The sequence below is a fragment of the Camellia sinensis genome, chromosome 12 (genome assembly GCF_055761805.1).
Source record: "Camellia sinensis isolate YWXY chromosome 12, ASM5576180v1, whole genome shotgun sequence".
In the NCBI taxonomy this organism is placed as follows: Eukaryota; Viridiplantae; Streptophyta; class Magnoliopsida; order Ericales; family Theaceae; genus Camellia; species Camellia sinensis.
Genome location: NC_138972.1, coordinates 170386411 through 170407471, shown reverse-complemented (window position 1 = coordinate 170407471; position 21061 = coordinate 170386411). Strand labels below are relative to the sequence as shown.

The following is a 21061-nucleotide window of genomic DNA, read 5'->3' as shown; positions in this document are numbered from 1 at the left end:
AATAAAAACTTTCATATATAAACTTCAGTAAATTTTGTCACCAAAAAAGTTTATTAGTGACGAATAATCACTTTGTCATAATAACAAGTACAAATGACGAATCAAATTCATCACTAAACTTGTTCCATATTTTATATTCAATTTAAATTATTATTTCACATATATCCCTGCTCATATCCCAATAGCCTTTTAATTGTACTAAGAAATCCACTAGCTATTATACAGCACTCCACAAAAAAATTCACTAAACAATTTATTTTATAAATCAAAATATATCCATCAAACAACCTTAATAATAATCCATTAAGTATCACAAAAAAACCATCAAAGTAAATCCCAAAATAAACTAACGTGGAGTCCACCAAAAAAAATCAACACTCAATCTTAATTTGCAACTACAACTAAGCTTCAGTTTAGGAAAAAAATTCAACAGTTGATCTTCATTTGCAAGTATGCTTCTGAACGTCATCAAAACCAATCTACAAAAAAAATAAACAAGGCAAACATTAGCATAGAATGTATATATATAAAGTTTATTATAATAGCAAAGTTTTATTATAAACTTAGAGCCAAATATCAGAAACTTAACAAATATACAGAACTGTTCTGAAGATCACAAGCTTGAAGTTATTTGAATAGAAATTAACAGAGATTAACTAAAAAGATGAATACCATGCTCATTCCCACCCATGGGCTTTGCAATGATCACCTTAACATGGCAATTCACTGTATCCCTAGAATTATGCTCGGATCAAAAACTGGCTGTCACCCACGGACAGCAGCCAAACCAGTTATAACACTACAACATCTCATGGTAAGAACCAAAGCATGCAGTCAATGAGAATGGGAAGGAACAAATATTGTGGCTGCTGCACAAATGGGATTTAAAAAATTTTTGAAGAGAGAGAGAGAGAGAGCAACAACCTACAATGCAAAAAATGGAAAACTGGACCATTAGCTTGGTGAGTTGTGACAGCAATGACCAAAATGGATGTAGATAATAAGCTTATTATTTTTAACATTAGCATTAAAAGGCCACGCACAAAACCTAAAAACAGCTCCCTTCTAAATTTAGAAAACTAGCGGCCGGGCACACGCGATGCGTGTGCAATTTATTTTTAATTCATATTATAATATGAATTTCATATTATTTTTTCTAATGGATACAAAATACGCAACTTCTAATATAAAAAGGAAAAATGGCATGTGTCGGACTCTACCATTCTCTAATTATTTTCCTCGGTTGTCCCCTTCACAGCATGAAAGAAATGCAAATCAAATTTTTTGTAATGATATTGCTGGCAATTTTGAGGGCAGTCATTGGCATCTCAACATCCTATATTTCCAACATGACTTTAAAATCTTACATCTCCATCCATATAAGTTATGCCTAAACAATTTTCCCTCTAGTTCCGTTGCTAATAAAGGGTGAGAAAATGACACAACATAAAAAAAATTTAACCCATGTAGTTTCCACTGTTTTAGCTTCCCAAATGTGAACATCTCAACTCAAGCAACCCAAAGTTGTATTAGTCTAAGCATAGTGCATATTTAGTAACTTTAGTATGATGAAAAAAATCAAGGACCCAAGCTATTGTTTTCATTTCCTATACTATTCACAGAACTAAACAGATTATGTAAAACAAAATAGAGAAACATTAAGAATGTTCGGGAAGAGAAAGACTGACCCTTTTTTTCTGAGAGCGGAGTGACCACACCAAAGATGAAGAACATGAGAAGCATTCCAGAGTGCTCAAAATCGTTCATGTGAGATGGGTTCAAGACACCGTTGACAAAGAACTTGAGATGCGTAGAATTCAAAAGTTCTATGCACATATCAATAAAAGCACCAATTGCTATAATGTGAGAACGAAGGGGAGAGAGAGAGAGGAAATTGAGTATTGGGTAGTTTTTTTTGAGCAACCAAGTATTGGGTAGTTGATTGAGGGAGAAACTGGAAAACGTGGGATGTGATTTTTTTTTTTTCGGTCAAATCATCTAATTTACACGTGGACATGGTAGAGGCTTCATGACACCAAAATTGGTGTTGGCTTTTAATAATAGAATAGATAATACACACTGTTGTACGTATTATTTTGTTTTAACATTGATTGCTTCCTTTTTTTTTTTTTTTTTGATCAACAAAAACTTTATTGATGAAAGAACCTTACAAGAAGGAGAAAATACATCAATTAAGGGGACAAGAAAGGACAGGGGAGAGGGGGATGATGCACAGCACCAAAACCAAACTGTTGGTGACGAACCAACAAGAACACAAAAAACACAACAGACAGCAGGATAAAACGCACACAGCAAGCTACCCATCCCAGCAAAGGTATATAGAAAATATACATCACCAGGCCTACAATTAGATTCACATCCAAAACTGAAGCAAAACTGAAGCAAAATTACCCAGACTAGCTGCCCAGCAGATCTGTCCACTCACACAGCATAGAGATACAACCAGCAAAGCAGAATGATAGCAACAGCAGAGCATACAGATACCAACAGCAGAGCATACTGATACTTGTGACTTAGGCTATACAGATACCATCATCCACAGATAGAAACACACCTAACAGCAGGCTATTATCTGACTTAGTTTTGTCTCTACTTTGGTTCGTGTGTATTTTAACTAGGGTCATGCTAAGTAAGAATTTTGATAATGAATCTATTTTCATTAAATACATCTTCAAACTTGTTAAATCTTAGTTAATAAGTAGTCAAACTATTGTACTTTAACTAGTATATACTAACCAACATGAGAAAAATAAAATGATAAAGCGAGCGAGACTTACCAAAAAGGCGACGTACGAGTTCATGGGATACCTCATCCTCTAAATTGTCCTTTGAAACCTTGCTTCTTAAGAAACTCCATGATGCTTGATGTGATCTCAAAATGCTCGTCAATCGACCCATTCATCTTCCCTATCTCTTTATTTTGTGCTTGAATTTCCTCTCTTTGTACTTGAATTTCATGTTTCTGTGCTGTAATTTCCTCTTTATGTGACTGAATTTCCTCTTTTTGTGACTGAATTTCCTCTTTTTGTGACTGAATTTGCTCCTTTTGCTCTTGTATTTCCATCTGTAGACGCCTCACATAGTCACTGTCAGTCGAAGCACTGGTAGTCCTGACAGAGAAGGAACGCCTCAACCCGAGTCCTTTAACATATCCCGACCTTGGCTTTAGCACCTTCACAGATAGCTCCTCCGGAGTAATTGGAACCACACCAGGTCGGGAGCAATGTTCAGTTTGGATCTTTATCATATTATCCTGTCATTTAAAAAAAAAATTAGAAAAATGAATACAGATACAATTAAAATTGCAATCATCCTAATACAAAAGGTAAATATACATACATAATTCTCTTCGCACTCCGGAGAAATCCACTGCTTTGTGACATCATTAAAGTGTGTAGATTTGTAAACACATGGCAACTCTGGCAGTTGGCCCCCATTTGCAATTGTCTGATTTTTTTTGTTCAACTAGTAAGTTAAATAAGAATGATGGTAGTAGAATCATCTTTAAAAAAAAAAAAAAACCGAAACAAAAAATTAAAGAAGACCCACCGCCTCGTGCACCCTAACTGGGAGAGATTTTGACCCACACCTATGCTTCGTCTTCAATTGATTTCTATTGTCAATGTTAGCATTTGATTGCTTCTACAAGGAGGAAGTTCCAATAGAAAAATATATATATTAGGAAGACAAGGTAATTGTCAACAATAAATAAACATAAGAAAAGTTTACCAGCCAATTGGCATCATTCCACTTCTTGTCAATCAAGTTTTTCCATTTCTCGAGGTCACATTCAGGCGGTGGGTGGCTTCTAGCATACTCCTCTCCCTTAGCACTTTTAAGGTTCAGGTATTTTTTTCGTAGTCTGTAGGTGTAGCTGCTCAAGCTCCGTCCACACTTTGTTGCCACCGCTTTGCTAACATTTGTGGAGTCACCTTCCATGTCAAATTGATCCTAGCAACAGCCACAATTCTTGTAAGTCATAATTAATTATATTACATTAATTCAATCAATTATGTAAAACTTTTACCGTTAGACGCTGAAACATAGGTGCCGTAACTTCTTCGTTGACATGTTTCCACCTGCGAATGCTAAAGTCTGGCAAGTGTGTTCGGACCTCAACACCAATTTTGGAGACTAATTGAGAGGCATGATCCCCCACTGGTGCACGATACTCCTGTGGCATAGGAACTTTGAGCTTTCCATCTTTTTGAACCATTGCTTGAACCTTCAACCTGCGTGTCAAGCCACGAGGGTGTCTAGTAGGCACTGTTTTAAAGACATAACATTGACTGGTTAGCAATTAATTAAAGCGAAATCATAAAAGCAATATAAGTAACTTTTTTTACACATTGAACGGTTCTACACAAATACAAGAAAAAGATTGCTAAGTTTGCATTAAAGATAATGTGCTTCTTAGGTACGTAGTTTACCTTTTGCTAATCTCTTAAAATTTCCATTTATGCAGATGGAAAATACATAATATGGAGAAATATTATGTTCAAGACACAGTAGCTGTAAATAAAATAAGTATGACAATAATGATTTGGTACAACAAAAAGAAAATACACCTTAAAAACACAATTAGTACTTCTCATCAAACCTCTCCACATAAAAAAAGAGGCTCATGGTTAAGTAGGTGTATTCTCAGAACAGCTTCAGAACAGTAGCATCCCCCATTAACTCCATATCACAAAATCATCCAATTAGACAAATAAGCAGCCACTCACATAAATAGCCAACTGATGGTGCTAAGCAAACAACTAAACATAGCTTCTGTTAATGGACACCAACTAAACAATACTGATAGAGCATTCATCCTCCATTACTGAGAATCATCAAGCCACACAGTAGTATAGATCAACAAACAGCAATAATAAACAACACCAAGACAGAGCAGCAATAGTAGGTCTTATCAAAAGCAAAACAGAACAGCCCCATGCTACCATAGACTCCACCCATCTCAGCAACAATCCATATCAGCAGCAAAGGAGACTTGAACACCTCTATTTAAATGTTGTCACTAATAAATTTTTATTTATTAACAGACTACAAAAATATGTTCTATAAAGATGCTTTGAGATATATAAAATTATCAATAATTAAATGAAACTATGATCGTTTGTGAAGATCATGAAGATCATTGTTGAATGTTTTAAATGAATGTTTAAGCCTTGATGTTCTTTAATATATTCTTCCTATCTATTTGGGGTGCATAGGCACTAATTACATTAATTATACTTTCTCCATTACAAGTTTAATTAGCATTATTATGTCTCCTATTTTTGTTATCTGTTTAGTTTCTTGTAAACATGCTATATTAATTTTCCTTCTAATCATAGTATCTACTAATACCAGTCTTACTTGTTAGTGTACAAACATACCAAGTTGCCAATTTGAACAGAAGAATGGCATATATGCATATCTTTAAGAAGCATGTGAAGCCAAGCAACTTCAGCACTTGCAAGAGCCATAGCCCTGTATTCGGCTTCAGTAGAAGATATAGCAAAGGCATCAAATGTAGTAGGTGCAGCTGATATAGATGTTGATGAAGCTAGATGATCAAACTAATTCAGTTGAGTTGAGCTGGAGATTGTGCTGAGCTCTTGAGCTGTAGCTAGCTGATTTCTTGTGACTGATGTGGCTTAGCTCTGTGACTGGTCTCAGCTTGTCTTGGCTTTGGCTTGGGTTCCTTAATAGTGCTGGCTCCTAAGACTCCAATTGGATTTTGAGTTTGTGAATTGATTTAAGGAGGGAAAAGAGGAGGTAGAAATTTTTATTTATTTATTTATTTTTTTTATCCTCAATTTCACTACAATTCAAAATTCAAATACAATTAATAATTTTTTTGGTTGAAGAATATTAGTGACATTATAAACCTTAGTATGCATTTTTAAAAAATATTTATATACATACACTCTCGAAATTAGAATTTGGCATCTGTGCCTAAATACATATATTAATGCATACATATGTGGGTGCAGGAAACTCATTGAGGCCATGTTGTGTGGGGATGGGGAATGGAAACTCATGTGGAAGCGTTGGCGATAAAGGAGAGAAGAAGTATAGTGTATGCAATAAACCTAATTCAACATTCTTTTGGGACACTGTACACCCTGCTCAGCATGGCTGGGAAGCTGTTTATTCACTCCTACAAGCTTCTCTCTGCCAATTGAGAGTGTGAGATCAAATTTGTAGGGATGTGAAATTTTTCCAAAACTATATGACTACTGATGCAATTTACCTTCTTTTAATGTTGAAAAATCAAATAAAAAAAGTTTTGGTAGGTTTCATTAGCTTCTATAGACAATAAAGTTTTTGTAGGTTTCATTAGCTTCTATTATCTTGTATAGAAAAGGAGACAAGAAATAAGAAGAAAATTGCATTATATAGTATAGCTACATTTGAGTCCTCTTTCTTTAACACCTAAATTCTCTATTTATTTCCTTTTATCTCCTTTTATTGTTTTGATTGATACCTAAACAATGGGAAAGTCCTTACTGCCTTTTACTATATTCTTTCAACTGCTAATGGTAGAAGTTCAAGCCATTAGAGGATCATACAAACCACCAGATAGTAATGTGAAACTTTTTGTATTTGGAGACTCCTATGTTGATACTGGGAATGCTCCAAAACTCTCTACTGACTCATGGAGAAAACCATATGGAGTAAGTTATCCTGGTAAACCGACTGGCCGATTCGCTGTCGGTTGCATCTTGACCGATTATATAGGTCTCTCTCTCTAAATATATATAATTTTTGAATTATTTTCTGATATCATTTTGATTTGATTAACATCTTTGTTGTTTGGAATGCATGTAATGCAGCTGAGTTTTTTAATGCAACATCTCCAGTGCCGTATGGACAAAGAAAATCTGGTCTTAATAACTTAAGGAGAGTGGGATGAATTTTGCTTATGGGGGACAAGTGTTTTCAGCACAATGATCCCATTACCAAACATGACTACCCAAATCAATTATTTTCAACAACTTGTTGAAAAGAAAGTTCACAACCAAAATGATCTTGATTCCTCCATTGCTTTGATATCCTTGGCTGGCAATAACTATTTTGCTTATTTGAGGAAAAAGGGAAGTAAAAAGGGTACTATAAAGGTCAGTCTTTAATGTACTCTTATCTTTAAAAGTAAAATGAAAATACAATTCATATCATACTAACATATTTTTTTTATAGCAACTACTGGATAATGAAATCGAATAAAGCTAATTGTTGGGTAAATTACATAGTTCCAATTCCATGAATTGAACTCCACAGTTCCAATCGTGTTTCAATGTAGTGGTCTTTCTGTTGATTGTGAATTGCCAAGATTTTCCATGTGGATCTTACATGCAATTTTTTTGGTTCAAATTTCTGATGGTTATTGAAGGAGAGACAAGTTATCACACCAAAGCACAGGAACAGAAGAATGGCATATATGCATATCTTTAAGAAGCATGTGAAGCCAAGCAACTTCAGCACTTGCAAGAGCCATAGCCCTGTATTCGGCTTCAGTAGAAGATATAGCAAAGGCATCAAATGTAGTAGGTGCAGCTGATATAGATGTTGATGAAGCTAGATGATCAACTGAAGATGGATAAAATTGAGCTGATGATGAAGCTAGATGATCAACTGAAGCTGAAGCTTTATCAAAGGTTCCTAACCCTAGCAAGGTAGGGAACTACCGTCCTAAATAATAAAACTTGTGTGGACCTAGTGAGACTTGTGGGTTGAGTGATGTTGAGCATATAAATATTTTTTTTCCTAATGTTTGTTACACAAATTGGCAAGCTGATACATATTATGAGGAAATTTTTTGTTTGGTGGGTTGAGATGAATGTGAGCATATATTTTCTTGAGTGTTTTATGTGTGATTTGAGAGTGTGGATTGAGTGGCTAAGGACTATACTGTGTGTTTGTTCTCAACGTATTTTGTTATTTCCTTTTGGTCCTAACTGATGGTTGTTATACTACTTAAAATGGGTCTCTCATGTGTTTAACACTCCCATAGCTCTCGTTATGTGGTGGTTGAACATATGTAATCCTATGTTTGAGTTGGTGTATCTGCTGCTTGGGTTTGCTGAAACTGGGCAGTGGTTGGTTCTAGTATACCTACTGCTATTATTGGGGTTCTATGCACCTTTAGTTGAGCTATACTGTAGGGCATGATGCAACTGTGCTATGGTCTAAAATCTGGGACTATTATAGTGAGCTATTTGTTACTGCTGTACATATTGCTACTGTTTGATTGGTTGGATCTGCAAATCCTAATGGAGCCATGTAGTTGGTTGATGCTGCCGTAGTTGGTGTATCTGGTTGCTATTGGCTACTACTGTTACTATTGGTATTACTGCCTTTTCTATTGGAAAATTTTGCTACAGCTAGAATGTTGTTTATTTTTGTCTTGTACAGTTGGTTATTTGTTGGAGTTTTCGGTTGCTCCTCCTAAATTGTTTGTTTTTATTTTTGTTTGCTGTCTATATTTCCTTATTTTATGGCCCCTCTTTGTCTGTATGGGGTTTGATTTGGTCATGTTCTAGGGTTTAGGCTTTTTATTTTTTTTAGCAGCGTTTTAGTCTTTGTCCTGTTGTTATTAGGGCCTAAGGTATACCCCTTGTATATGTTATATATTTCATTGTCTTAATTTACACCTGATCACCTAAAAAAGACAGTTTTTCTTGAAATTACCTCAATGGTTGTACTTCTAAATTTCCTATGTATGCAAATGATTACCAAGTTCCCAAATAATTTATCCTTCTTCAATGTTTTTGTTCAAAGAACTAGGAATGCTTGAAAACTAAGAGCATCTCCAATAGAGATGTTAACTTTGTGTGTTATATGACAAAAAATTACAAGTGAGACCAAAACTAAAACAAAAAATAAAAAATCAATCCCTATGAAACAAATTGCTTGAAATTTTTTGCACCATAGAATTATATTAAAACAGAGAATTTGTTTAGCTTAGTAAAATTCAGTATCTTACCGACACTAGATTGGGGGGCTGCCTCCCTCGGTGCCTCCATATCGACATCAAGTGGCTGTGAGTGTTGGGTATCCGCATTGTCATGTAAATCCCCATTTGGAACAACAATTGCCTCGTGCGAAGGTTGAAGAGATGACTGCGCCAATCGTTTTGGTGGCATTGGTAAGCCCTAAAAAACATAATACAAAAGCATAAACAATAAATACATAAAAATGGATAATTAAAGATATGTATATGGAAACCCATCAAGGCCACTGTTGATATTTGTAATCTGATCCAGTCCACTCCTTTTCTTCCCAAGTCTGGTCCTGACAAGTGGTTGCTTTGAATATTTTTAAAATGGTCAGGTAAAGGGTGTTGTCACTCAAAAACCGGTAGGCAAGTTGAGTGGTTGAGTGGTTGTGAGCTACCAGTAGTTCTAATATCTTTAATTGGTTTTTCCTAATTGTGTTCTTTGCAAGTTGTCAATCTGGTGTTTCCAACATGGTCAAATTATGTCTTATTTCGTTATACATTTGTGTTCCAGCTAACTTACTCCTACAGTTTGTTTTGGTATGCATATTGTTGTATGTAGGATGTATATTTTCTAGTTTTATTTTATGACTTATTCATCCAATAAAGCATACGGAAATATAAAGATAGTATTAACAAAGCATCGTTAACAAATATATAGCTATCGGTGACATAATAAAAAAAATGAATGGCCATACATATAGTACCTCATCGTCAACACTTTCAAAGGACTCAGCATCAGTGTCATCCTCATGATCTGACGGTATGTAGTCATCATCATCTACCCTATTTTTCTTTCCCTTTTGATGAACACGATTGGGCTGAGTAGAACCCATCAAAGAAGTTGCTATACGCTTCAATTGTAGAGCATCCATTTTCTTATTATTCTTCTTGATTGTCTTATATCTTTCCATTTCGTACTCTGTTCGCTTCTGTTTCGCTAGAAAACCTGGTTTGATCCATTGTTTCTCCCCTTTGGCCATTTGGTTAACTAAAAAGCATAAATTTATATCAAACATGAAATATAAAGCATAATTTTACTTGAAGAGACGCAACAAAATATATCATAACCATGTAATGCATTAAAAACATATGTCCATATAGAAACCTAAAAACAACAAAAACTACATATCATAATCCATATCAGGTTCCATATCAAGATCCATATCATCATCAAGTACGCCAAGTTCTTCATCTTCTTCATCATCTCTACCATCTCTCTTTGTTTTATTTGAAATAACCTCAGCTTCAATATCATCCCTATGAAATCGAATAATATCTTCAATGTTGATCGGGACAACTGAGTTAATGTTTTCTTGTTGGAATGCATCATTAAATTCTGGTTGATCTGGTGGTTCTCCATCACCAACCTCTGGCACATCAAACACACCTCTATGTTGGACCCGTTGCACGACTTGCCAAGGTTGCCCCCATTTGGTGTCATTCAGGTAGAACACTAGCTTAGCTTGACTAGGCAAGATAAAAGGGTCAGATTGATACCATCGGCTTGTGACATCGATGCTTGTGCAATATGTGTCAGCTCGTACTGTTCTACTTCTACCAGTGTTACCGGTGTTGTACCATTCACATTGAAACAAAACAACTTTATTTTGGCACATGTACTCAAATTCCCATATATTGCACAAGTGACCGTAGAATTCGTGCATCTCTCCCTTGTAGTCCCCTTCGGTAAGCACACCACTGTTTTGACTCTTACGACGATTGTCTAATTCCTTCGTGTGGAATCTGACACCATTGATTATACAACCCGAGTACTCTTTCACTAGCAAATTAGGACGATTCGCTAAGGACCACAATTCTTCGGTTGCTTCTGGTGCCTCATCAACTCTCAATCTATTTATCTACATCCACATGCAATGTGCAACACTTGAATTATGTTAGTAATGTTTGTATTTTATGCAAGCCTAATAGTGTTTGGCGAATTGTGAATATTAAAAATGACTTACATATTCTTTGAACCACTTTGGAAATTCCTTCTGTTGTATCTGAGTTATATCTTGTCCACTGGGAATTTGTAACAAATTCTTGTGTTCCCTACTCAAATAGTTTTGGTTAATGTGTGAAATACTACTATTATTAATGACTAATAACATGATAATTGTTAAAATATATATAATTATAAGAAACACGTACTGAAGATACTTCTCTATCTCAGGGCTATTGTATAATAAGAACCAATGAGCAATATCACGAAGTTCCTGTGACATCTCAACATGCTTTCTGATTTGGCCAATAGGACGAGCAGTTTCGGTGAATATTATCAAACCTTCACGACGGACTCCATAATCTTCATTTCGTGCATCTCGATTATGCACGGTTTCAATCCCTTCAAGGTACATTGAGCAAAAAGTAATGCACTCCTTGACAATGTAAGCCTCTGCAATAGAACCTTCTGGTCGAGCTCGATTGGTGACAAACTTTTTCAAAGATCCGAGAAACCTTGAAGAGATAACCAATTACGAGTATGGTTAGGCACACAACATAATCTATACCTTTCATTTGAAAGTACAATTTTAGAAATTACCTTTCAATCGGGTACATCCACCGATATTGCACAGGTCCTCCGAGAATAATCTCACGTGGCAAGTGAATGGCCAAATGAACCATCACATCGAAGAAGGCTGGAGGAAAGATCTTTTCAAACTTACATAGTATGAGTACTATACGTTCCTCTAATTTCTCCATTTCACTTCGTTTCAGTGTCCTTGAGCATAGATCTTGGAAGAAGCTACCTAACTCAAAAAGTGCTGTACTGGTCTCTTTATCTACGTAACCACGCATCCCAATAGGAAGAATCCGTTGTATAAGTACATGGCAGTCGTGGCTTTTCAATCCTGTTAATCTACCATTTTTTGCATTTACTGATCTCGAAATGTTTGCCGCGTACCCATCTGGATACTTGACTGATTTCAAGAATTCAAAGAAACCCCCTCTCTCTTTAGGGGTTAATGAGAAGCTGGATCGCGGCTTCACATATGATCGATCGGGATTTGTTGTCAGCCACAATTCTTTCCTTATATTCATGTCTTCTAAATCCATTCGTGCCTTATCTGTATCCTTGTTCTTTCCATCAATTCCCAACATCGTTCCAAAAACATTTTCACTAAAGTTCTTCTCCACATGCATGACATCAATGTTGTGTCGAAGCCTCCTTTTCTTCCAATACGGTAGCTCATACAAGATGCTTACCTTTGTCCAATTTGGGTTCTGACGAGGTCTTTTCCTGTTGCTTGGATGTTTTCCATATGTGACACCCGTCACGCTGCCCAATTGTTCTTCAATCTTTTCTATCGGTATCACCAAAGATCTCTTCCGTTTTTCATGCTTGCCATTATATGCTCTACTCTTTCGCCTTTCTGGGTGGTCATCAGGCAAGTAGCATCGATGGTTACTGTACGCAGTCTTACTTCTTAAAGATTCAAAATATGGTTCATCATTGCAAGTGTAACAAGAGTAATGACCCTTTGTTCTCCATCCAGAAATGTCACCAAATGCGGGCCAATCATGTATCGTCCACAGCAAAGCTGCACGCATGCAAAAAGTCTCACCAGTCGAGGCATCATAGGTTAATGTACCATTTTTCCATAATTCATTCAATTCTTCCACTAAAGGTCTCATGTAGACATCAATATCAATTCCTGGTTGTGATTCACCAGGAATAAGTAATGACAACATGAAAAATGGGTCCTTCATAGCCAACCACGGTGGCAAGTTGTACGGAATGAGTACGACAGGCCACAAACTATATGAGTTATTCATATTTCCGAAAGGGTTGAAACCATCAGTAGCCAACCCTAGCCTCACATTCCGAGGCTCCAAGGCAAATTCAGGATGTTGTGTATCGAATTCCTTCCACTCATCACTATCTGCAGGATGCCTCAATACACCGTCATCTAGACGTTTTTCCTTGAACCATTTCATATCCTCGGCTCTCTTCCTCGACATGTACAACCTTTTCAATCTCGGTGTTAACGGGAAGTATCGAAGAACCTCTCCTTCCAAAAGAGCACACAATCGTTTACACAAGCATCAATGAGTTCGTATGACAAACCCAATTCACGTAGTATTTTTTTTAGCTTCATAAGTTGACTTTGGAACCAAATTATCCTTCGGTAAAAGTTTTGTTAAAAACTCTAGCATCATGTCAACTGACTTATTACTCCAATGGTTTGTTACCTTCATATTAAGTATCTCGATGACAAATTTTAACAAAGTGTAATTTGTGCAACCTGGGTACACCTCACGTTTGGCATCATTCAATAATTTATCAAAAGTACGAACCTCCTCCTCTTGAGTTGTATTAGTTGATTCCCCTCTTATTCGATCTTCCACTAAGGCATCAATACCTCCCAAAACCTCATTGCCCTCAACGGGTATATCATGATGATAAGCCTCGTTTGATTCACGGGGTTCCCCATGCACGTGCCAGATAGTGTAAGTTGGAATAATCCCATGTTGCAGCAAATGAATTTGAACAATTTGAAATTTTTGACGAACAACATTCACACACTTTCGACAAGGGCACAAAATTTTACCATCTCGATCGATAATCGCCATTGCAAAACGGAGAAATGATATTACCCCATCATTATATGCCCGACTTATCCTTCCATCAACTGTGCTACCTAATGCAATCCAACTCTTGTCCATGTCTGACTATGCCGAGTTAATTAAAGTTAGGTGAATAGGACAAATTTTATATAGAAAAATATATATATATATATATATATATTTCAATTAAAAAAAATTTCAAGTCCAATGATTATACTGAGTTATATAAATTACAACCACACATAAATCAAGTGATAAAATAGCCAAAGCAATTTAGCGTAAACAGAAGAAGTATTCACAACCAAAACATAAAGCACAGCAAAATAACCATCAATAAGAAGACAAATATCATAAGTTAGAGAAAATTTAACCAATAAAACAGTGAGCTGAGAGTAAAAAGCAGATAACATGGCACAGAAAGAAAACCCACAATATGCCACATTGAGTTTCTAAAGCAATCAATTTAAGTACTCAAATATCCAAATGCAAAATGATATGATTGAACTACACGTATTTGGAAAAATATATATATGCCCCGAATACCAGAATTGACAAATCTATCAACTAAATTGGGATATTGAAAAAATAAGACATTGGGAAACAACAACTATTCTGGCTCACATTTCACTCGGTAAACAAAATGTGATTAAATTTTGCAGAGGAACTTAATAATGTACTTGAGGAGCTATGCATATAAGAAATGAACAATGCCAATATAATTGATAGCCACATGCGACAATTCCAATGAATGCCCCGAGACTATAATTTAGTACTTAGCCTGTTATTGCAGTTAGTACTCTGTTTGATTTTCTCTTTACTCAACTATATACGAAGTGCAGAGAAGTTAAAGTAACATATGCTAATTTAAGGGTGTAATATTCCAATTTTCATTAAACTGATAGTTGTGAGATAAAAAATAATTAATTAATATGTAATATATAATATTTTATCTTATTGATTATTTTAATATTTTTTATTTTTGTTGACTATTTTAGCCAAAATCTATCATCCCAAATATATAGACTCAAACTCCCCTAAAAACTTAGAATGCACATTAGAGAGAGGACTGGGGCCACTGTTTTGTTTGGGAAGTGTTGGATTGGAGATGATAACAGTGAATGGTTTGTAAGAAAAAGTTGAAAACCCTTGAAAGAGAGAATAATTCCTTCATGGAGCCAAGGGGCTGTGAACTGTTACTCACTGTTTTAGATAATTCAAAGTATACTGATTTTGGATGCAAAGCTAAGGGTCATAAGCGGCGCAAATAAATTATTTTAGCCAAATAAATAAAATAAAATAAAAATAAAGAAAAAAGATTCACCCTCTACCCTATATCAGTACACGATATAATATAGTATAAAAATTATATAAATTTATAAATTTTATAAATATATTGACTTTTTTTTAATAAAAAAAAATCAACAAAAGAAAAGTTTCTTGATGATAATTGCAGATATACAAAGAGAGTGTACAATATACAGATACATCAATAAGAAAATCCATAGATAAATGCATCAAACTGAAACACAAATGAAAGACAAATTAGAATATGATATCAGAACACCAAAACCAAGATATTAATCTTAGAACATTAAAAAGATATTCACTTCAAGTAGACAAAGCTCAAAGATATCATATATACTAATCAGGTCTCCACATTTCAGTTTTTTTGTCACTAATTTTCTTTGGCATCCAACGTGCCTTTTTAAATGATGATGCATAATGCTAAGGGCACAAAGGGAGCTAGTAAAAGTAATTCAAAACATAATTACCAAATAAAGTATATAGCGTAACTTTAAACTTAATCTCACCTATTTTTTCAGCAAAAATTAAGATTTATTGATGTAAAAGAAAAGGTTATAAAAGTACACCGCAAATACAAAATGAAACTTAAAGCTGTTTTGGGAATAAATTAAAAAATATTACAAAAATAGTCAACTCTTTTCTTTCCGTTTTTATATGTTTTCTTATAAAAAAAAAAATCAAAAATCAACTTTTCAAAACAACCCTTAATATGATTAACATTCACATTTCATTTAATTTTTGAATAAATTTTTCAAGCTTTGTAATGTTGCTATAAATGAGAATTAGTATATAGAATTAGATACAAACATGGGGTCATTTTAGGGCAACTTAGAGCAGACTCTCTTATATGTTTCATATGGGATTTTAGGAAACAAATATTGTAAACTAATCAACTCAACATTTATATGCTGAGAAAGTAAAGCCTAATGAGTAAATGTGGAGACCTGATTAGCATTATTACCTTTATTCTTAAACATAAACAACCCCACAGAATAAGAATTTCGACATGCACATTCTCTAGAGTTGAGCTTAATGAGTAAATGGACTAGCTAATGCCACAACAAAGCAACTTAACATACCATAAGGACTTACTAATTAGGTCCCACACGGTATTAATAAATACTTATGGTAGTGATTTTAGCAACATAAGTACTAAACCCACCAAATAGTTTTCTAAGTAGGTAATAAGACTCTCAATGGTGTAGCTAGAAGAGTCCATGTGAGGCTAAGTAGGTAGAAACCCTTAACCAAACACAATACCATACCATAGGATGATAGGAGAGTTACATTCCAGAGCTGACAGATGCAAAGCCTAAATAGGCTGTGACTTATTACCCTTAATTTGCAGTTACCACTGATTTTTTGTTTTTTTTTTTCACCTGCAGATTGATGCAGAAAAGCCTGTAGAAGAGGTTTTTGAAGCCGTGAAATCAGTTTTCACCCCATTGCATGAGAAGGTAAACCACCGTAGTAATGCTCCATGGAATATAAGTCGCTATAGGGACCGTTGGTTTCTATGGAGAATAAAGTCTAGGCAAGTGGTGTATCAGTGCTGTAAGCGTACATAGTCCTGATAATTATGATATGCTTCTGTAATTTTAGGAGTTGAAAATGCTTAATGTTGTGTATTCTGTAACAGAAAATGTGCAAGTGATTTTTATGTTTTTGATAGCTAGGGTTGTATCTTAACGTGGTGAAAATAAAGTCTGAAGGGATGTTTGCCAATAATTTTGACTTCAGGAATTAATTGAAGTGTGTTGTGGATGAGTCAACAATGAATTCAAGGGGGGGAAAAAGAAATGCATGCAACACTTCTAAATATGTGCAATCAAACAGGGGAAACATGGATTATGTTCAATTAAACAAAGAAGCAACTTTGGGGCATTTTAGATTTCATCGACTTTTCCTACATTTGCGCTAGCATTCATATGAGACCACCCTTCGTTTGAGGTGAAAATAATTCTTTGGTCAATTTGCACCATGCTATTTCCATTTTGGAATGAGCATATTTGGCAAATTAGTAGAAAATTCATTTGGCAGATTTTCTTTTGGTGGGAGCCTTTTGCTCCAAGTAGACTTTTTCTTTTCTTTTCGTTTCTTTTGCTCATATATCTGGAAATGACTCAGTTGTATGATGATGCGGCATACCATGACTGGTAACTGCAAATTACCTTAAGGTCCTTGGGGACAATTCTTGTACATAAATGCTCGAAACTTGTTATCTAACCCATTGATCACCCATTTTAATGTCCTTAAAATGCTCTTTAAACCTTATACGGCATGGCTGATGGTGGTGTTGCAGGTTGCCTAGGTGTTGCTACCCTACCTGAGATATCAAACCAGATCTAAATTGAGGTAAAAAATGATCAATAGGTTTGTGAAATCTGTTTAATTTTTTCATTACAACATTGTTTGTCTTGTTAATATTTGAAAATTTTGAATGTTTGGAAGTATTTTCTCTTGCACATGTAAGGATTACTGTTGTTGAAACTTTGAACATGAACACTAGCTTTTCTCGAGTTCTTTCAAAATATTATCATTCTAGCTATTAATTTATGGTAGACAATTTTAAATGTTTGAACTGTTATTGGCAGCCCTTATTTTAACTTATTATGTGCTAGTCCTAGTAGACACATTTGAAATGCAGTGGTAGATATATTTTGTTATTTAACCACCCTTCCTGGGCCTAAATTGCATAAAAGATTCTGTTAGTAAAACCTATAAAACATTCCTTTTTTTTTTTTTTTTTTTTTTTGTGAAAGGGGGTGGTAATAACACATTCCTTATGCTAGGAGCATTACTGTTTTGCTAAACTACTTTTCTGCATGGTGAAGTATTAAAGACTCACTTGAATTATTCAGAAATCATAATGCAAGGTTTCATCATCTTCAAATTTAGGGTTATTTACACGAAGACCCCCTAAACTATTGAGAAGTATTATTTTGACCCCCTAAACTATAAAAGTATACAAATGTACCCCCGAAACTATTGACGTGTTTCACTTTGACACCATCCGTTACTGCATTGACATCTTTTAGACGAAACTTCTCAATTTTTCTCATTTTTCTGTTTTGTTATTGTTTTTCTCAACAAAAAAAAAAGTCAATATATATAGGACACGACACTCCTACATTCTTAGCAACAAAAACAAAGAGCATAGATCTTTTTAAGCTGCTAATTGGGAGATCCACACCCACTGAAATGAAGTAAAGACCAATTACATGAGTGACGGAGAATGAAAGCATACATGTCACCAATGCTTTTCTAGAAATGGTATAAATTTTTGATAGAAATCGACTCCTCCTACTTCATTATCACCCATTCTTCTAGTGAACTCAACTGGCCTCACCACTCGTTGAGGTGGGTGGGCAACAATAGGCAATGCTTTCTGAATCTTGTATGCTTGGACTTACGACTCTTGCAGGTCTCCTTAGGCTGTGGGTGCTTGTTGGTTGGAGCTGCTACTTATTTCCTGTAATGAGCTTCTTTGCAGGTCCTGCTGGCACCTCTTCAGGGATGCCAAAGCAGCAGCCAAAAGCAACACCACAGCAGCCAAACAGCAGGCCAAACCAACCATAGCAGCAGCCAAGCAACCCCACCAAAGACAGGACATCCAAAAATAAGTATAAGGACCAACTAAAGACCTATTTTCCTACATCCAGCAGTTAGCACATCCAGGAAATCAAGGCAAATGGGCAGCAGTAATCACAAGAGGCCTTCTAGTGCTTGTCTTTTACAGAGTTCAAAAGTGTCCACATGTCACAATTTCATGCTCCTAATATGAAAGCATGCTAGCAAAATAGTGCAAGAATTTTTGTATTGAGACTCCCATCTTTCTCTTCTTAAATACATCTCATACAAGTCCCTATTCATTTACTTCTAGGTTGAACAACGAATTACTCATAATTCCAAAGAGAGATGAGAAATAATAAACACTGATCTTATAAATTCCTCTTCCCTACATGTCCTCTTTACCAGGATTTTAGAGGATAATGGGGCTATCACAAACTATCCTCATCCTAGTTCGGTATTAGTCTACTACACAAACAACAATAAATCTTAATCTAAATGGAGAGGTTTTGGGAAAAGAAAAGTTCAATTAGACTGTTTACCACAATGCATATAGACACCTTTCTATTCCAAATAAAGCAACATGGACACAAAGAGATATTAATACAGGACAATGAGAGTCAACTTTGAGATTCTAAATTGAATGCTGTTTGACTGATGAGAAAATTGAAGAAAATTGAAGAATTGAATGCTGTTTGACTGATGAGAAAACTGATTTTTGGGAATTGAACAATGAGACATCTTATACCTTGTATTTCTTTTATTGAATGTTGTTTGACTGATGAGAAAATTGAAGAAAGGAAGAATTGGTCTTCCATGACTATAAATTAGGCACACGATGTTACATGGTCTTCCATGGATTATTTACATGGATTAAATACAGCATTAATTCTGAAAATTAATTTCAAAAATTAGGGAAAACATTAATTTTGAAAATTAGGGAAAACAAAGATAGAAAAATAGAGAAATTAAGTGAGAGAGAGAGAGAGGGAGAGAGAGAAAGAGGACCCATACCTGATGGAAGAGAACACAAACCAGTAAAGGAGAACAGGGACTTTGGCAGCGGCGTTGGAGAAGAACACACTGAAGGGGCGCCGGAGAAGAACACACTGAAGGAACTTGTGTTTTCAGAGGGAGAGGGAGAGGGAGAGGGAGAGGGAGAGAGGGGAGAGATAGAGATTGAAAACTGATTCGTCAATAACAAAACACTCAGCCCTTGTGTTTTGTTTTGAGAGGGAGACACAGATAGAGATATACGAAAACTGATAAAAAAAAAAAAAGAAAGAAAGAAAGGAGGGAAAAATAATTTAGGAAAACTGATCCCAAAAAAAAAAAAAAAAGGGAGGGAAAAATAATAGACTATTTTTTTTCATTATTACTTAATATGTCAAAATTCTTCTTTCAAAATTAGTGACAAAACAATTTTCTCACTAAAAGGCCTAAAAATATTAAAAAATACTAGTGATAAAAATACATTCCTCACCAAATGGTCTTAAAATATTTAAAATCAATTTTTTAAAAAAAAAAAAAAATAGATTATTGGTGACGCAAATATATTACTCATTAATAATTTTTTAATTGTTGAAAAAAAAAAAATCTCACCAAAAGTTTCAAAATTTTGGCACCATAAAAAAAAATTAGTGCGAAAAATTTAGGTGACGAAACTTTTATTTTTCTCACCTAAAAGTAAGTATTTATTGACGAAATAAATTTCGTCAGCTATTATTTTTATATTTTTATTATACGTGACAAAATTTATAATTCCTCATGGATTATTCTTATTTAGTGACGAAATTTGTTTTCTTTACTAATTTTCGTCACCATACCAATACAGAGAATAAGAGAAAGAGACACTAGAAAAAGAGCAAAGACAAATCACGTACCAAATCACCGAGTGAAGAAGATGTGGCGGTTACCGACAAGGCTAGTAGTGGCGGCGACGATCGGCAAGGCTAATAAAGGCGACAATGGTGATCGGCGTGGTGGAGGAGCAAGAAGTAAGACAAATAAATACCCTATTTTGAGAGAGAGAGAGAGATAGAGATGATAAATAGAAAAGGGGTAAAAAAAAATTAATACCCTATGTCTTTTTTAATTGCCCCTCAATATATCAAAAATTTCCCACCAAAATTGGTGACAATATTATTTCCTCACTAAAAGATATCAAAAATATTAAAATGTTTTGGTGACGAAAATATATTCCTCACAAATAATTTTATAATTAGTGACAAATTTTTTTCTCACCAAAAGTCCCAAAATTTTGGCGCCACCAAAATTAAGTAGCGGGAAAATTTTTGGTGACGAAACTTAATTTTTCCTCACTTAAAATGAAGTATTTATTGACGAAAATAAATTTTGTCACCTATCATTTTCATTTTTTTATTATATGTGACAAAATTCATAAATTCCTCACGAATTATTTTTATTTAGAGACGAATCTGATTTTCTTCACTAGTTTTCGTCACCATAGGTTACTTTTGTTGTAGTGTCTCATGCATTAGGGTTTAAACACTCGGACACTAATTCAGATCCTCTTGCATGATGGCAGATATGTAATTATGGTGTTTGTTTGCCACTTCTCATGCATTAGGGTTCGAACACTCGGAC

The 21061-nt window shown here is 34.9% G+C and overlaps 1 protein-coding gene across 1 annotated transcript; it reads right to left on the bottom strand.

The window, feature by feature from the left end:
- Positions 1 to 240: 240 nt before the first annotated feature.
- Positions 241 to 19711, bottom strand: LOC114300567 (uncharacterized). Its single transcript, XM_082897451.1, has 12 exons — positions 19469 to 19711; positions 9715 to 9998; positions 8996 to 9164; positions 7430 to 7677; positions 5403 to 5585; positions 4452 to 4533; positions 4049 to 4287; positions 3751 to 3972; positions 3571 to 3663; positions 3361 to 3468; positions 2799 to 3274; positions 241 to 479 (listed from the first exon to the last, which is right to left on the bottom strand). The coding sequence occupies exons 2-11, from the start codon at positions 9988 to 9990 to the stop codon at positions 2831 to 2833; spliced, it is 2064 nt and encodes a 687-aa protein (XP_082753577.1). The 5' UTR covers positions 9991 to 9998; positions 19469 to 19711; the 3' UTR covers positions 241 to 479; positions 2799 to 2830.
- Between the last annotated feature and the right edge of the window lie 1350 nt (positions 19712 to 21061).